This window comes from Protopterus annectens, chromosome 1.part1 (genome assembly GCF_019279795.1).
Source record: "Protopterus annectens isolate FY-2018-M chromosome 1.part1, PAN1.0, whole genome shotgun sequence".
Taxonomy (NCBI): Eukaryota; Metazoa; Chordata; order Ceratodontiformes; family Protopteridae; genus Protopterus; species Protopterus annectens.
In genome coordinates this window covers 469,614,282-469,634,282 of record NC_056726.1, presented here as the reverse complement: position 1 = coordinate 469,634,282, position 20,001 = coordinate 469,614,282, and the positions used below count along the sequence as shown (strand labels likewise).

The 20,001-nt window shown below is 34.4% G+C and overlaps 1 protein-coding gene across 2 annotated transcripts in view; it reads left to right on the top strand.

Annotated features, from left to right (window-relative positions):
• Window positions 1-20,001, top strand: part of LOC122805884 (serine/threonine-protein kinase D3) — a 2,410,388-nt gene that overhangs the window by 1,641,115 nt on the left and 749,272 nt on the right. For both annotated transcript variants that reach the window (XM_044076135.1, XM_044076141.1), the window contains exon 9: window positions 481-604. In XM_044076135.1, the coding sequence (XP_043932070.1) occupies window positions 481-604 (124 nt within the window). The remainder of the gene's footprint in view (window positions 1-480; window positions 605-20,001) is intronic.

Below are 20,001 nucleotides of genomic sequence, written 5' to 3'. Positions count from 1 at the left end.
TTGTTTCATTAAGACAGAGCTTTTAGGAAGCTGTCCAGTTGGTGTGGCTTAGGCAAGGCACAACCCATATAGACTACAGACTACTGCAGCAATGAGGAATTCAAAGATCCAGTGTTATAGGTAAGTACAACTTACAAAACAGTACATTTTTGGGCTAGTTAGTGTTTTTAGTAAACAAAAGGTTGCAAGTAATGGTAACAATTGTGGATTGTTTTTAACTACAGATGATTTTAAAATGTGACATGTTAAAAGTAATAGTTTGAAAAATAAATTAGTTTGACATGTTGCACCTGTTAAACCTCAGCTGCTTGTTTATTTTTTAATGCTGTCACTACCACCTTTTAATTATTTTGTAGTGGAGTCTGCTTAATGTAAAGCACTTGACCACAAAAAAGAAAGACTGAAAAAAAAGTATAGTAAGTATATGCCAGTTTGTTGAACAGAGTGATAAACAGTGGTCTTCTTTTGTGCATTGTTTAGTCCTTCTACAAGCAATAACATCCCGCTGATGCGAGTAGTACAGTCCATCAAGCACACAAAGAGGAAGAGCAGCACTATGGTGAAGGAAGGGTGGATGGTTCACTACAGCAGCAGGGACAATCTGGTCAGTAGCTTCCAATCGTTTGTTCATTGTATACTTTGTCTGAAGCATGTATTCCATAACCTGTGAGTCAAAGGAGCATATTATTATTATAAGGAAAGTGATTATGAACTATGGGAATAACGTTTATGAAAGCATTCACAATTGGTTGTAAGTATGTGAGTATGAGTGTGATTCTTTTGCTGGAAAGAGTGCTTCATGCCAGATGGTCTTTTACACAGTCATAGGTTTTGTCAAAGGTAGGCTGAGTTTTTATACACTTGACGTGCCATTGTAAGGGCTCATTTCTCATTGTGTTTTTTATGAAAAGCACTGTTTATTGAAATTTAAGCAATACCGTACACTAGTAGATTGCAAATTTATGATTATTAAAGTGTATTTGAGTTATTGACCCGCAAAAGGATCAATATTGCAAGTAAGAGCACCAAGTGAAATAAAATCCAGATCAATAATTTCAGTAGTGGAATCTCGTCAAACTTGGTAGACACAAAAATGTTTAAAAATAATAGAAACTTCTAAATGCTTCAATCAGTGCATTTTATTAGGAGGTTATAAATTCTTATATCATTCTATAACACTATAACTCAAATGCAGTTTAATAAATATCATTATCTTTACGAAACAGGCAAGGATAGCTTTAGGATGCATTTTTCCCAGTGAAGATATTTTACGCTTTTTCTTTACTATTAAATTTATGATTCAGTTTCAGAGCTTTAACTAGTTAAGCATAGACATTGAGGTACTCATAATATACTGTAAAGTAATCCATGTGTTGGATATTTAATATTTTATGAGTGCAGAATATATTACTACTAAAATTTTAATCTCAGGATCAGAAAATGAATGAAAATAACCTAATATAATTTGGAAACAATTTAACTATATTTACAATTTTATTAGCTATTGATCTTTTAACTTTATGATCCCAGTTTTGTTTAGCAGCCTTATAAAAACAGATTGCTGTTCTAGTCTTTACAAAATTTAATGTAAGGTTAGACCCATGAACATATGTGGACAGTTTGATGAGATTTATTTATGCAGTGTATGCGATAAAGGTTTGTGCGTTAAAACAATTTAGTGAAATGTGTGATGATTTTCAATCCGTTTACTTCCATACATAAACTTTACAGTGGAATAAGCCTTAGCATCCAGATTAGTTTAACTCTAAAACTGAGGGGGCTTTTATATATTGATAAATTGTTAAGATTGTTGCTGATTGAATTGACCATTAGTAGATAGCCAAAGAGAGAATTATTTTATGGCAGGTCTGCTTAAGAATGAGAATAACCTGATCATAAAAATCAACTGGACATTATTTAGAAAAAAGAGGAAATGAAAATGATTTTGCTTAAATATTTTCATTGCTTGCAGGAGACTGACGACTTAAATATATTTATAGTAAATCTAACCTTTTCATCATTTTGGTGAATCTTGAACAGTTATTTGAAAGCTTCATCTTTAGAATGATGTTAATAATGGGAGGATTAAATTATGATTTTTCTTTTTTATTTAAAGAAATTTGACCACATGATTAACCAAAAGGGAGACAATAAGTGCTTAACTTGACTAAATGAGATCAACTTGTTTAGTTTAGATAATCTCAATATTGGTTAGTAAAGATAAAAGTCTAAAAGCCAGAAATGTTGAGACCTGCATTTTGTTTAGGTACTGATACATTTTCATAGGTAACTCTTACATCTTTTGGAGGCCAACTTCATTTTAATTTTTCCTGACAAAGGTTGTCAGAAAAAAAAACTTTTGCAAACAGCTAAGCTTGACAATCCATGAACATATTAGACATTAGGACACAGCTTTATTGAAACAAAGGAAATTGTAGTATTGCGTTACTTCCATGTATTGATGATATATGAATTCATCTAGATAGAGTATTCTTGAGGAAAAAGTAAAACCAAAATATTTTAGAGAATGGACACAATTAATTGAGCACAAAAAGGAGGATTATAAATAAACTGTAACATTTTTGAGAATAAACCCATGTTTATTTTATGTTTATAGTTAGACCAGGGGAATTTTTTTCAGTAATTTAAGACCGGAAGAATGTCAAAATATGAAGATAAGATAACAGGGCTATGCCTACAAATGGTCTACTGTGATCCGTGTACTACCTTGGTTGTTGCTGTCTTTCAGCTTTTCCCGGTTAGGGGTCAAACTAACTAATTAAATAAAATAAGTAGTTTCATAATAAGCAAATGCTGTAACTGGAAATTGTTTGTTATAAAATACAAGTTGTAGGTCAAAGAACAGTTAATGTATGCATATTAAAGGTACAGAGAGGGTAATTGTTGCTTAGAATCAGATTTGTTTAACATTGGGTCATAATAAATACCTATAGATGAAAACAAGAGCGGATAAGTTTTAGTGTATGATTTGGGTATTGTCTGTAAATTTAACTAGGAAATTGAATTTACCGAGTAAATTGACTAAATAAAATCAGTCATTGTCATGGGCATTAAAAAGATCTGTGGCCTCAACATAAACAGGAGCAGGTGTATGTGAAGGCAAAGACATTATCTGTTGATCTGTAAAGATAAGTCTTGAAATCGGTCATCCTGAAGGTAACATGGATTAGAATGAAACAACTGTATTTTGAAGATTAGTGTTAGTCTGATGGAAGGAAGTCCAGATTTACAAATGCAATGGGTTGGTAATTTTTTGGATTACAAATATTTGTATTCTGCTTCAGGATTTTAATTGTATTAGACCTATTCATATGTAAGTCATGAACTGAATTCATGTAAGTAAAACTACATAACATAACTAGAAAGTTTGTAAACTGGATTGCAGAGATTTTGAAAATGGTAGAAAAGTCACCAGAACTCAGCAACTTGGATTTATTTTTCATTACTTTTAAAGCTTGTAAATAAAAAAAATCTAGACTCTGGAAACACAAAGAATATGAAGATAACTTTTGTAGGAGGCAAATTATTTAGAAAATCTTAAGTTACTCAGGTGTTGGAAAGGACATATGCTATCTGTAAAATAACATTTCTGTATTAGTTTCCCTTGGTATGATAATTTGTTTACTGTCTGCTTCTGTTGATACTATAAGTATAAGGATTGCTGTTTTTTGCCAAGTAGAAGAAGGAAGAGCCCACTCAGAAAAGGTAGACATTTTTTGTTTCATTCCTTGGTAAATGTGAATTAAGAAAATTGAGTTCTTGCTGAAGCTTCAGAATTTCCTATTGTTGACAGTCTCATAAGAACATAGGAATATACTAAACAAGTGATCACTTGGACCATAAAATGCCTAGCTATGTACACCTTTAAACAGATAGACTTAAAATGTCTTGCCACCTTTTTAAAGCACTTAATAGTCCTCACCTCTCAAATTGACCAGGCCCATACCTGGCAACACTGGTATAAATTTGTCATCAAGACTAGTATACTTTGTTTGACCTGTAGTGGTAACTTATTCCATAGGCTAGGAATATATGAATTTGGAAATTCTGTCTAGTGCATCTTGTTTATTTGTTGGTGTAAATGTATGTCTTTAGTGCAGGTGTTTGTAGAGTCACTAGTTAAGCAAAACAATAGGAGGTCAGATAGGAATTTATCTTTCATGGCTCAAAAAGCGAGGAATAGGTCACCTATCAGCAACCTGTAGGCTGCTGATTATAAGGAGAGTCATGCTATTCTATCCAGGTGGTTGAAGGATTTAAGATCTTTAATTTTCTTGTTTAGAAATCTTTTGCATCCTTTCCAGTTGAGTGTTATGCTTAGATTTCTACATGCCAACGGGGACATTGTATTCTGTGATGAGTCTGATAAGGGAAGAGTACAGTGTTAGTGACTTCTTTGGATCTTGAAGATATTACTTTGGAAATTAAATGGGCCAGATAGAAGGATTTCCTGACTGTGGTGGAAACATGATCAAATGAAAGAGTGAGTTACCCATAAAAAGTACCTAGGTCTGTCATAACCCTTCTGTCTGAAGAGGTGTACTATTTATAACATATGAGATGAGACCAACCCATTTGATAAACGCTACTGTGCTGCGTTTTTTTTTTTTTCAGTTGGAGACCATTTTAGATGCACAGTAGATGAGAAGTAACAGTACCCAGTTTGCAGTCATCAACTTGGTCAACCACATTTTTAGAATATCAGCTTGAATGTCTGCAAAATAAATGCCAAAAAGGAAAGGGTTAAGAACCGATCCATGTAGCACCACACTAGTTAGAAATTTACATTCAGAGAGGGAACCAGCAACTTTAACAAATTGGGATCTGTTGGATAGCCAGTTTGCAATCCAGCATACAGCACAGGGATTTACATTAAGCTTGTCTAATTTTTCAGTAGTACCAACATGGGTGAATAATGTCAAAAGCCTTGGTCAGGTCAAGATAAGTAGTCTGCACATAATGATCACTGTCTACAACCCCTGTAACCTTTTCAAAGAAGCTTAGTAGGTTCAGGGTACATAACCTGTCTTTCACAAAAGCAATGTTATGTTAAGTTGCCTATGTCTGCATAATGAGTTCTGCTGTGATAATTAATTTGTTTGTCTTTTCAAGAGATTTCCTTTACATGATTAGTTTTTACTTTATTTTTAATAAGAGGAGTTGCTTACAAAAAATCCTAATCTTTAGAAGAGGCCCAGAACACATTGGGGTAAATTGAAAGCTCTTCTAATGATAACAGCAGAGTGTCAAGTTAGTTTGCAGAAATAAATCTAGTACTTCATTTTGCCATAACACAAAATGATTAATTCTGCAGAATTAGGGAAACAAAGAATACACCGAGAAGTTAAACAACAAACTAACAGTGGAGCTATTAGAGAAAAATCAAAGTAATAAACTTTTGTTGCAAAGATACTTTCTTGTACCAAAATTTATATAAGGCTGAGAAAAAGAGATTGAACTCCATATGTGTCATCTACATTACACTTGTACAGAAGTTCAAAGGTGTTAAAGAAACTTTTCTGTTAGGTTTAGCAGCACATTTGTTGTATTTATTTATATATTTATTTATTCATTCATCTATTCATTCATTCATGCATGCATATATGTATGCATTTTTGACTGAGTTTGTCCCACTTAGCCAGCAACCTCTCTTCAGTGGAGACCCAAGGTGGTATTCACACTAATTATTTGGAATTTAGTCAGGGTGGCAGGGATGTTCCCTACTATGTAGCTACAATACCATTTTGGTATGTCAAGATAACAGCAAGTCGGTTGTAATGTTTTGAGGTTTGTGGATAGACTACAGAAAATCTTTGTGATTTGAATTTGGATCAGTGAGGTTTGAGTACCCAACAAATGTGTTCTCTAGAAGAACACCTTAGTGATGGTGGTGGTGATGAAGATGGATGCAATTTATAGTCAGATGTAGTTCATAAAACTGAAGCAAATATTAATTTGATAGACGTCCATAACTTCACTTTGGATTTAAAAGTTCAGTTAAAGATTTCACCACCTAGAATGCTATCAAATTCAGAAGATCATAATTGTTCACTGGCCTTGACCAGAGTGTTGCAGGAACAGGAAATATCATCTGTGGGTTAAGGATCATCACATTCCTTTGCAGAGGCAGGAGGATTCAAGATGCGCTGCTCTACAGATGAGAGAAGAGGGAAGAGGAAATTTGAATATGCTGGATAACGGAGGCTTTTACTTTGGTTTGATTACCTAAAACTGGGGTGCCAATAGATTATTTGGAAGGAAGTGGTTGTTCTGCTTGATATACTGATTTCCCCAAGCGAGAGCACTTGCATGTTTCTCCCCAGAAACTATGAAGTACTTTGGTTTAGAGATGGAATCAGTTATTCAGATAGTTGTGCACAAGAAAAAAAACAGAGGGACCTGTAGTTATTTTTCATGGTTTATGATTTTCATTGGAGTAAAAGATGGGTATTTGGACTGGCGGTGGGAAGGGTTTATACATTTGAGATTAGAAAATAATCATTTGTGATATGTAAATATTCTTCTGTGCTGGGCAGCCATAGCTGTTTTTCTATATGTAGTGAATTGGGTACTTTCAGGTGAAACTTGTTGGTGCAGAGGGTTAAGTCTGCAAAATGTAGTTCCTGTGGTACAGGGATAGAGTCCCTCAGCCCTCATCTGCCTACTGTGAGACCTTTAGCAAATCACTTACTCAGACCTTGCTCCAAGGTTGGCCCTAAAAGTTATGTATTCAGTGGGTGTACCTAGTTAATAAATGGGTATTGTTATTATTCAGAACTGTTTTAAGTGAGCAAAAACATGACATAGAAAGGAAAGCTGTGTGAAATAATATACAAAATGTGGGGGCTGATCTTTTTGGAGTTGATTGTCCAAAAGATAATCAAGTAAAAAGATGCAACAGTAGAATTTACTTCTTTGTATCTGGAGAAGGAAAAAAAATACAGGATGGTACCACTTATCTTTGTGTGGATGTATCCCTGGAAATCTGATAGTTTTAGAAAAAAAATTGTTAAGTGTAAACAGATATAAAAGAAGATGAATGTTAGTCACAGGAAAAAGCAAAGTAATGATAATAAACCAAGCAGATAAAAGGAGGCTTAATAAAAGGGGTAGACATAAAATGCAAACATTATTCATGAAATTAATGTCTGGATAGCAGTAGGAAAGAAATAGGGAATAGCTAAATAAGATAAACATCTTCATTGTTCAGTTTGTGTTTCAGGAGATTCAGGATGGTGGTAGAGTAATGTTTTCTGAACAAGTGTGTACAGGAAGCAATTTAAATAGGATTATTGGGCCTTTGTGCCTGCTGCATGTTTGTGTTACTTTTCCTTTAGACTCTTGATATTAAGATATTGCATCTGACTATGATAGACCCTGCAGAGGCATTGGTTGTGGAGATGTAAATTCTGTAAATGGAGGATTAATATGTATGCTTGTATGATTTCAGTAGTAAAAAAAGTTATGGAAATAAGTAAAACCTTGTTTAAATACTACTAATTGTGTTAATTTGGGAGCATATTTTAATTCATCTTGATGAAAAGAAAAGCTAGAAATTCAAAATATATAAATGTTAAAAATGTGTAAAGATATTTTTTAAATCAGTAAATGTTGATGTCTAGGTTTCCAGTGGGTTTCACATATAAAAGGGTCTCTTTAGTAACTAAAATAGGTTATTTTTCTAGTGCTTCATTGTTTGGAAGAATAGGTCACCTGTCAAATTGTCTTTTCAGGTCATAAATTATTACTTTGTTTTCATAGTAAAGGAATGTTTTTCAGCTTTTCCTGGTTAGGGGTCACCACAGCGGACGCCGGTCCACTTATGATTGGCAGTAGATTTTTATGGTGCCGATGTGCCAGCCTGACGCCCAACCTTTAACGAAGGCACACCCAATCACGCATGCACCTACCTGCATGGCTTTAAACGTCACTCGACCGTGGGGAGGACATGCAGACTCCACACAGAAGGCACTCCAGCTGAAAATCGAACAGGAGAACCTCTTGCTGTGAGGCGAAAATGCAACCACTGCACCACAGTGGCCTACTATTAGTTTGTTTCATAGTAGTTGAATTTGTGCTTTGGTACATCCTGTCTTCTTTAAGCAAATATTTATACTTTCACCCCCAGTCATATTTAGATGGAGATTGGAATTCTCATTCAGAGCTTCAATTTATTTTTAGGTCTTTGATTAAATGGTAGGTTCGGTTGAAGAAATTAATTAATGAATATAATTGGAGCATATTTAAAGCAAAGAATACAGAGTTACACAAATATGGAAATGTTATGTGGTTGTGTAATAAGCATAACTCTTAAGTGAGATATGTTATTACTAGAGGCTGAATTAAAAAATTAAAGAAAATGAAAGAAAAGTAGAATATTTAGATTTGTCAGGAAAAATATTTTAACAGAAGAAAGCCAGAAGGTGCATGTGGAGTTTGCAGGGAAAAGAGAGTGAATCATGTAGACACTTTAGTAAAAGAGGGTAAATTGTAAATAAAACCAATGCATTTTAGAACTTGTATGTGACTCTTATCAGTTAAAAGTTTAGAAAGATGATGTACATGAGTATGTAGAAACAGATAATTTGCAGTTAAATTTGCTGTTTTTTAGCATTAAATGTGTTAATGTAGCCTCTTCAGGGAGAGCATGGTATTCCTTATTTTGACTGTAAAACTTTGAAAAACAGCAGTTGCATTTCATTACTAAAGTATTCAGTGAATGGCTATATAAATGTTAATGTTTTATGTAAGGAGTGTTATGGAACACTTTTGAAATTGGAAAGAGAAACAAAATTAATTTAGATAATTGGAGATCTGCTTAATTACTGAATTTGCACATTGCAGAACATCAGTGAACTTTATAATGTAGTAAATAGAAATGTGCAAGAGTTTTCAGGCATGGGAGTTTATGAAATGTTATAGTTAAAAATTCATCCTTAAACAAAGAAAAGTGTTAATGTGGAGATTTGTTGATGACAAACTTTATGATTTAGTTTTACATATGCTGTTATTTTGGTAATTGCAGATATTGGGCTTTGGCCATAAACATACCTATTGTGTGTCGGGTGTTTCTGAATTTTTTGGGTTAGGTAGTATGTTAGAATGGAGTGTGGTTTCTGTCTAGGATGACCTTTAAATACATTGTTTGATGTATGTATGTATTCTGTTATCCAGAATATGAAAAATATGAAACAAGTTCTTTTTAATATTGGGTGATATCCAACAATGTTGTCTTATGCAGATGGTTTACTGCTTTATGTAGCAGTTATTGAACAAAATAATTTGAAGGAATTGAACAAGATATAAAATGCTTACATTAAATATTAGTTTGGATGAAAAGGTTGAATGGGTGGTCAAGAAAAATGAAAGGATATTAATGTTTCACTAGATAAGTTTGACATTTTGAAATTTGAGTTTGGTGATGAATTTATTAAAACTCTGTGGGAAAGTTGTATGAAGAAGATGCAGCAAATGCACTGAAAATGTTTAAAAGGAATTTGCTTATTTTTGTATCTCAAGGCACTGGACACTAAATTTGAGAATACTTTCTTTTCTGGTGTATGGAGAATGAATTAAATCCTATTATGATTATGTTAGTAATGTATTAAAATTGTGTTTGAATATGGTTTGGCCATTATTACAGTATTCTGTATTTAGAGACAAATTTATTACAGTGATTAAGTATTTTTCTTAATGGATATTTTTTCAGATTATTACGTTTTTTGTTATGCAAGTGAAAATGGGGGATGTATTTCAAAAATCCACATGTAAAGATACTGAAATGAGGCTTTTGTTTCTAAAACTATGGCAGTGGCAGGTGAAGTATTTGGCAGTGCAACTTAAATCCCAACATGGAAAAACTATTTCAGTTTAATACTATATGTAACCAGATGGATAATACTAACATCAAAGATGGCCGCACACTGATCAACAACTTAATTTCAACTCTCCAGTGTGAAAAATGAAACTGAGAAATAAGAGCTAGTAATTTTGCTAGTTTGATACTGGCTAGTAAGCATACTACTTGGATGCCAGCAAAGAAGAAATTTAAAGAAAATCAACTAGAAAAGGTGAAGAGAAAACGCTGGCTGGGAAGAATCCTGCAGTTCAGCAAAAAGTTCAAGCTTCAGCTGTGGTACAAGACATGGCTTCCAGTAATTTAGAAGAAAAATAAATCAAATTTATTTGGAGCTGATTAAAATAAACGAGACACTGAAGGAGTATAGCAAATCAAATAAAAGGCTAGAAAAAATAGATTCCTTAACTAGCTATTCAGATTAACTTGCAAAAATGCAAAAATAAGAGTTTAAAATTAAGAAAATGATGGATGAGTATGAGACTTCTCTTGAAGATTTGTTTCAAAAAATGGTAGAGTTAAAAGACAGAGTACGGAGTGAAAACCTTAGATTTTCTGCTGTACCAGAGAAACTAAAGGAACTGGACTTGCATTCCATAGCAGGATTTGTTAACTGAAAGGGCACATTGAGTGCATGGTCCAAACCTGGCCTTAAGAATGACGCTAAAACCTTGTTTAGTAAAGATACAGCCATACCTCCATAGAGTTGATCCTGACAAAACTTTGGCAGAAGGCAAAAGTATTAAAAATGTGAAAGAACAGGGTGTTTGTGGAAAATGATTATTCACTGTACACCACTCAGAAGAGAAGCAGAGAGAGAACACAAGAAAAGCTAAAACTTTGTGTAGTAAAGATGCAGTCATACCTCCATAGAGTTGATCCTGACAAAACTTTGGCATAAATATTAAAAATTTGAAAGAATAGGGTGTTTGTGAAAAATGATTATTCACTGTACACCACTGAGAAGAGAAGCAAATTTATCCCAGCAGTCAGGGAATATCAAGAGGTAGGTATGAGATTCAAGCTGCTGTATCCAGTGGTCTTCAGAATATTTTTCCTGGAGGATCAAAGCATTTTTGATGCAGAACAGGCTAAGGAGGAAATAGACAAGCCTATCCAACAAAAACTGCACCATGAAACAGAATAGTACTCTGCCTCACATTATTTTGACAATAAAGCTCATAGAGAGACTTTGCCAGTGAAATATTTTCCAGTGATCCAAAGGAAAATGCTAATGAGATGGAAAAAGGCAGAGAAGTTGACCAAAAGAATCAGGAGTACCTTGGACTTGAACCAGAGTCTGATGGTGCGAGATGGAGATAAACAGGAAGATGACCAGTGACACAAAGTATTGAATAAATGTGAGATTATAAAGCATCAATCACATTTGTGAAGTATGGCTTTGCAAAAAAAAAATGACTGAGAAAGATTGACATTTTTTGTGACTTTGTTCAACTAGTGGGTGGACTGTAAAGTATATACCCCAGTTTCTCATTAATGTTTATAAGTTCACTAAAAAGGAAAAAATGGTAACTAAGTAAAAATGTTTGTTCTTAATGGTATTTGTATAAAAGATTTAATGATATAAAAATCTATGTTGTATAGTAAAGCAGCTTTGTGTAGTATGTAGTGAGGGGCATTTAAAATGTGGGAGTGAGGGTGAGTCTTCTCAGTGATTAATAACCTATTAAAGTAAACAAATACCCTTTTTAGTGCGAAGAAATATAGGCTTTAGAGTGTAAAAAGAGAAGAATTCCTGGACAAAAGCAAGTTTGTTAATATGCTGTAATCTTGGACTGCTTGGGTGGGGGTGAGGTGTAAAAGTGCACTAATTATTTTATATGAGAGTTGAGATGTTTTATATTATTTTTACATAAATTAATGTCTGGATTAATGCCTGCGGCTTAATCTAAACCCAAGTGTTTTCTGTAAGCAAATAGGCTTAAGAAATAAGACAAAATGTTGAATGTCAAGAAAACTGATACATTTCTAGCATATTTAGTGATATTAGCTTGTTTTTTTCTTCCTTTATCAAATTTTCAGTACGAGTCAGGAGGGCTTATGCTGAATGCAGGTGTACATTTTGTTGTGTTGAGTGAAATAGACTATGACTTCTTTTGTGCATCTGCAGAGCTGTTATCTTTTTTTGTTTCCAATGAGATGGGTAGTCTGCAGGTACAAGCAATTAATCTTGAGAGCTCTGAGCATTGTTTGCGGAGGAAAATGCAAAATGTAAAGTATGAGGCAAGTACTGAGTAATAAACTAGTCTGAAATTATTAGAAATTAATAAAATATAGCAGCTTCCCTTGCAGTCTTAATACATTTAATAGGACAGTCTATAATTTAGTTTTATTTGAAGATAGCCAGTGCACTCTTCCTTAAGGCTAATAGTTAATGTTTTTTGAAAGAATACAAGCTGTTCTTTCACGCCTGAAAGGTGAAAAGAGATAAGAACATAAAGCAATCCTGATAAGTGGGTGCACAGGCTATAACATGCTTTAGCATGGGTAACCTGAATTTTAAGTAAAGCAGTACCTGTGGGTGCAACTGTTGATTTGGGGCAATTCCTGTTTGGAGAATGAAAGTTCATTTTTGAAGATGGACATAGTTTTGTGTGTTTGAGGTTTGTCATTAAAAGAGAAAGTCTTAAGAAATGTCATTGGTTTCAAATGGAGATGAGAAACAACTGTATAAAAGTTAAACCTACCATTCATTAGCTTGGACATGTTAGAGGTAGACACATAACTTCTTATAATGGCTACACTGTCCATATTATTTTGGAATGTAAATGGCCTTACAGTTGTAGACAAAAATGTAAGAGTATTGAATTATATTAAGAAATGCAGAGTGTGAATAGCAATGCTGCAGGAGACGCAATTGGAAAGTGATGAGCATGTGAATTTGATAAAGGATTTCAGTATAGATCTTGAGCAGAATATAAGGGAAAGAGGAAAAGGGGAGTAATTCTTTTATTTGTTGAGATGGAAGAGGAAAAACTAATGATATATTTTTGTTAGTAAGGGGATACTCAAAAGGCAAAAGGATTATACTAGCATGTGTTTGTATTCCACCAAAAACTACTATTATAGAACTTAATAAAATGTTGGGAGAAATAATCAGATTTCAGCAGGGAATATTACTTATAGATGGGGACTGGAGCTTTATTTACAATAGTGAGGATGTATCTGGAAGACCTAGAAGGAAAAATATAACAAAAGGGGATAGATTTCTGAAGACATAGGTTCATAGGTTTATACTAGGCTATCTGCCCTAAGGCATTTATAAGCCTAGCCCAAATTTTTGTGGCTTACGCCACCCCTTATATGAAAAAATACTGTGCCCATTAGTTTGTTCTGCCTCTGTCCAGCAGTGACACAGAGATGATTCCCGGGGTAAACCTACGATCTCCCATCCACAGGTCAAGATTCATCTTGAACAGAGCCAGCGAGGTGCTCTGCCTCACATGGACCGGGATTTTATTCCACAGCATAGGGAGTCTCTGAGTGATAAATCTATCCCTCCAGCACATCCTATTTATGTCCGTGCTAAGGTTTAAGTCGCTTGCTCTAGTGGTTTTGGTGGATTTGGATTTTTTGAGGTGGAGCATGTCCGTTAATTCTGGGTTGGACATGGCCTTGTATGTCAGGCACATGTCACCTCTGAGCAGACGGTATGCGACTGAATAGAGCTGGAGTTTCTTCAATCTGGCAGCATATGACAGATTTTGGAGTCCCTTTATCCTTTTGGTGAGGAACTTTTGGGGTCTCTCCACTTGCTGCAGATGTCGGGTGAGATACATCCCGAATGGGGCATTGTACTCGATCATTGGTCTGATAAGTGAAGAGTACAGGGGAACAATGACCTCACTAGATCTGGATGTGAATCCCTTCATGATCAGGTGGGCAATGTAGAAGGTCTTTCTAACCACTTTTATGAAAATATTTGGTATGGAAGATGTGAATGCAGTAGCAGGGACTCTGAAAGAATTTACATATTCCCCAACATACAATAACTGGGCCAGACTTGATAGAAATTATATTTCACAGGAACATATACATTTAATTGAATTCTTCAACGCTCATCCTAATAAAGATTTGAGATTGTGTACTAATGGAAACTAAGATAAAAATGCAGGATAATGAATTAAAATGAGACACTGGTGCTTTCTCACCTACCTGTTAAAAATAAAGGAATTTAGAGAACAGGTAGTGGAAATTATTTGAGAGTTGTTGTAGAAGATACAAATTCCATTGGAAGTTATAACTAGTGAGTGGGATAAAATGAAAGTGAGTTTAAAAATAGAGTAAAAATAAATGAAAGATATGGTTAAGAAGCAATAGAAATTAAGAGGGGCTGACAGTTAAAATATTGCAGAGTAAGGTGAACCGCACAGAACAAGAAGAGGCACAACTGTAGAGTGCTAAAGAGAAAATAAGAGGGTATATTGATAATATGTATGAGATTAGAAAGATTGCTATTAAGCAGCTGTTTGTTTATAATTCTAGAGCACAAAAACATTTTTAGCACAATTACTTGGGCCATAGAAAGTAGAAAGGGTTGTTGCTAAACTTGGGGAACCTGTAACAAGAAAAATAACCAGAAATCCTGTAGAAGTATTAGAGATGTTTTGGAAATTTTATGAAAATTTATATAAAACTGTGAACAGTAGAAATCAAGAAAGATCACAAGTGGAAATATTTAAGAGAAACTTGCATTTCTAAGGTTGTGGGTAGATTAGGCTCACCAGTTAAGATAGGAGGAGATGAGATAAAAAACGGTAATGTGTAATCAGTCTGCATGAAAGACTCCAGGAATCGATGGTATTCTGTAGAACTTTGGAAGTTAGGGGGGGGGAGAAAGTGATAAAGATCTGGAGGAATTTGTTTAAAATTATTTTCAAAGGAAGTAAAGCACCAACATCTTGAAAGAAAGCTGCAGTGACTATAACACCTAAAGACAATAAAGACCCATCAGACCCAGCTTAATGTAGACCCATTATTACAAACTGTTTGTCAGTACTAGCTAAAGGAATAGCAGAGGTGTTGCCAAAATTGATAGGTAATGGATCAGTGTAGTTTTGAGGAGAGGAGGCAAACATTTGACAACATTAGTAGAACAGTAATGATCCAGAGGGAAGCAGAATGTAAGAACATTCTGCTGTTATTGGGTCTTGATGCAGAGAAACCATACAACAGAGTAAGCTGGGATTTGGGCCATGGAAGCAGTTGCATTCTCTGATACAGTAGTAAGGTTAATGTGCAAGGTTGTATAAAGGATTGTATTCAAGAATTAATGTGGGAGGGCTCCTCTTTGATACATTGTGTCTTAGCAGAGGAACCAGGCAGGGGTGTCCTTATTTCCCTTTGTTGTTTGCTTTATATTTAGAGCTATTGGTAAAGAAAATAAGGGACTCGAAATTCAAGTGGTAATCAAGAAAAGTTGGCTTTATTTTCAGATATTTTTTCCCTGATAAATCCAGAAAAGGACATCTCAATATTGTGGAACATTTTGAGATGGTCTCAAGTCTTCTGGCATGTAAAATTAATAAAGATAAAACGGAGGCTATAGCTATAAATTATGTGCCAACACATGAATTTATTCAACAATACTCATATTTATGGAGATACAATAGCATGAAGTATTTAGGAGTGTGGATTAAACAGGCTTCTATTATGACAGCAGAAGATATGCGGGAAGAGACTAAACAAATGATGATACAAAAATTAAAAAATTGGAAGTGGGTGTTTATGGATGTAAATAGTAAGATACAAACAGTGAAAATGTTTTAGTCCATTAGGTTTTATATAGAGGTCAGTCATATTTTTCTCAACTAGAGGAGTAGTTGTAGACAGTAATTAATGAGTTAAAAGGATGTATCTGGAAGAGGCAGAGGGCAACGGTTAAGTGGAATAAGTTGATTTGAGGGATATTTTAGAACTACACAGTTAAGTCTTGTATACATAAAACAAGCAGAAAATTATTCAAAGTGGAAAGGGGTGATGATGAAGCAGGGGGGCAATTCAAGAAATAAGGAAGAGTGGGATTTTGGATGGAGATCCTTAATGAAAATAACAGCCATATTTGGAGTCCGAATGGAGAGAGGTCAGCAAGCAAAGAAGAGTAGTATTGCTGAAATTTAATTAATCCTCAAGTCTTGGTGAGTACCTTCACAAGGTGTACTCGTTTTTCACAAAATCTCATCAAGACTACACTGATATATACAATGTATTTTATATAACATATATCATGGACAGAAGTAGGTCATAAATTTAAAAAAGAGATAGCTGGATGCACAAGATTCAGGATAAAAAAGTGCTCAATACTGGTAGGGGCAGTGGTGTCAGGACTGGAAAAAATGACAGTGTAGAATCCTCAAAATATGGAAACATTCCTACAATGGGGCCAGGCCCAGGGGGGAGGATGGCTCCTTGTTATAGAAGGAAGTAGCAGTCCACAAAAATCATAAAAACTGACAGGCCAAAGAAGAGCCATAAATACAATAGATTGTACTATTGAGGATAAGAAAGAAATTATGTATTGTTGCTATTATGAAAAAAGCCCAGAATTTCCAGATATATAAAAAGATTGAGAGAAATTAGAGGAAAGAAAAATTCTTCCACAAGAAAAACTCAAAAGCTTCAAATAAAAATTTGTGTTCACTAATACTACAGATTTGTGAAAAACATTATATAGACCAAAAACTTTGATCTGTTTGGAAAAAGAAGCACCTGAGAAATTGCAAAAATAAAAGCAACAAAACCTAGAGATTTTTGAAAAGTATGAAAAAGAAATATGAACATGGGAAAGAAAGAGAGATTTGATATGGTGCAATATTTATGCAAAGTCGAAAGGCAAATTAATCGATACAAAAAAAGGCAGCCACAAAGATATTCAAAGAAAAATACAAGCAAAGGCATCCAGAGTTGAAAAATTTCACAATAAAAAAAATATCACAAAAAGGGAATGTAGAAAAGAAGATTAGTAAAGTAGAAGTTAAAAAACAGAAGTTGAAGTTATGGAATTCCTGCAAGGTGAAGGAGTTGGATATCTGAAGAACTATGGACATGGGAAAGAGAAAGATGTAATATGGTGTAATATTTATGCAGAGGAAAAAGCAAAACTAATCAGTGCAAAAAGAGCAGCACCAAAGATATTTGTAGAGAAATACAGGCAGAGGAATCTGGACATGGAAAACTTTACAATATAAAAAAATAAGAAGATAGAGAAAAAGTAGAAAAGAAGATTAGTAATGGAGAAGTTAAAGAAATAGAAACTGAGGTTATGGCGTACCTGCAAAGTGAAGGATTCAGTATAGAAGAGTTAATTCAGAAAGTACCACAGCAGAATAGAGCAATGGATTCCAAGTTAAGGAGAAATACGTGGAACAGGAAGCAACTGCTTTGTTGCCATATGAAGATATTTTGGAGGCTTCCACAAGAAACCAGTACAGATGTTCACTTGAAGCTGGACAGCAAGGGAAGGAACAGGAAACTGTGGCATCTCTGACGCAGTCAGTGTTAAGGAGTGAATTCCCATATGACAGAGCAACGGATGCCACAGGATGAAATTGAAGAGAATGTGTCACAGGAAACTGCTATAGAACTTTCTATAGAATGGCCGCAGGAAATGGAAAACAAAAAATGTGCCCTCAGTTTAAAAGAAAATGAGCTAAGAGAAAAGTTGCTTGATTTAATAGAGATAGATAGACATATTAAGATCAATGAAAGAAATAGACCGCAGAAGGTCAATAAAACCGAAAAAGTCAGAAGTTTGATGAAACAAACAAACACAGTAATTAGGACTGTCCATAAAGATCCATATGATATAACAGAAGTAAACAGGATATATTACTGTGCATCTAAATTAATAACAGATACAATTCTACCACAAGAACACAGGGTAGTAAGGGAAAGGAAGGGGAGAAATTGAATACCATCATGGAAGTATCGAATAGAGAAAACTATAAAGCAATTAAGACAATAAGTCACTGTTCGAAGAGTATAGAAGAGGGAGCAGATCAACAAAAATACTCAAAAGATAGATGTGATAAAAGCAATGTGCAGTATTATAAACAGATCAGGATTTATCATGCACTATCGCAAATAATAAACTAAAAATATCAACACAGGCAAACTTAGAAGATGCACAGATAAATATAAATGAAAAGTACAAATTAAGCAATTTATTGATGACCCAAAAAAGTTTTGTAGAGAATTGGGAAACAAGTAAAAGAAATTGAAAGACCACCCAAAAAAGAATAAATAGATACATTTTGGAGAAGTATTTTTGAAGATCTGTGGAACATAACAAAGATGCTAAATGGATAGAAGTAAAAGAAAGAAAGAAGTTCAAAGGTACAGGATATGAAATGAGATGAAGTAACAGCCAGAGAGGCTGAAACAAAGTTCAGAAAAGCCTTTAATTGGAAAACCCCAGGTCCAGATGCAGTGCCTAACTTCTAGTTAAAAGTATTATCATCTTTTCATGAATATTTAGCCATGAGTAAGAACGATTTATATGCGCACCCCAAACAGACACCAACCTGGCTAACAGGAAAAACAATGCTCCTACATAAAAGTGAACTTGCAAGCTACCCTAAAAATTATAGACTAATAACTTGCCTTCTGATGATGATGTATAAACTCTATACTGGAATTGATGTTGACAGAGTTTATAGTCATTTAGAAGAAAACTCAGTTATGGCAATAAAAGAAAGTCATATGGAACAAAGGATCATATGCTAAATAAAGTCATAGTGGAGAACTGTAAAAAGGGGAAGAATCTAAGTATGGCATGGATTGGCTACAAAAAAGCATTTTACAGTATCCTACATTCATGGATAAGAGTGCTTAAAAATGTAAGATACACCCTGCACTGTTAAACTACATTACACCATCTATGAAACAATGGCAAACCACTTTGCAGTTAAGCCATGATAAAGGACAAATTGTTATTCCAGGGATAAAAATCCAAAGGGGGATATTCCAGGGACCAGGGTAACTACGTCACCATTGCTCTTTCGCCTTGCCCTTAACCCATTAAGTTGTTTACTTAACAGATTAGGGCATGGCTACAATTTGGTTCCCAGAAAGCAAGAAAATGTAAAGACTTCCCATCTTTTCTTAGTAAGGAATATTTTAGAAGACTTTAATCCTGAAAACAGCATTGACATCTATGAACAAAATTCAAGCTATAAACCAATTTGCCCGTCCTACCCTAAATAACAGTTTTGGAGTGATTGACTGGCCCCAAAAGGTGTTGGATAGAATAGGCAAGAAAACAAGAAGGATGCTTCATACTCATCAAATGATTTATAAGAATCAGTGCATACCAAGATTATATATTCCCTGTTCTAAAGGCGGTATGGGCCTCCTTGAAATTGATTACATGTATAGATCTGCAGTCATGGGACTGAATACATATCTGCTTACCTCACAAGACCCAAACATAGTGACTGTTTTGAAACATGAGAATAAATATAAGATGACTTTCCTTCTTAGTCTAGCAAAAGTATATTGGCGTTAAGCAGGAATGAAAATCAAAGTAGAAGTTGATAAAAATCAGACAGCAACTGAATGTGCCAAAAAACAAAATAAAGAATATAAGGTGAAGGATCAAATGAGAAGGCAAGAAATGTGGAAAATTCATAAATATAGATGTAAGTATAGAAAACTCCTGGAAGAACCTAATGTTGATCAGGACTGAATGCAGGAATGGTTAAAGAGAGGTGAATTTAAACCAAAAGAAGAAAGGTTAATATTGGCGGCCCAAGATAGTGGACTACGTACACTTTAGTTTACAAAGTCCATTGAACATGTGCGAGAAACAGACAAATGTAAGTTTTGTAAAACAGAATTAGAAACAGTTGCACGCCTTGTTGCTGGATGTGATATACTAATGGCAGAAGGACTGTATACTGAAAGGCATAATAATGTGGGAAGACTGTTGCATTGGGGTTTGTGCAAACATAATATTGAAGTAGCTGAAAAACTCTGGAAATATGAGCCACAAAGCATCATATAAAATGATGGTCTACATGACATGAGATCACCCATTACCAACAGTTCAAAAGATAGATGTGAGAAAACCATATATATTGGTCCATGAAAAGAAGATAAAGGTA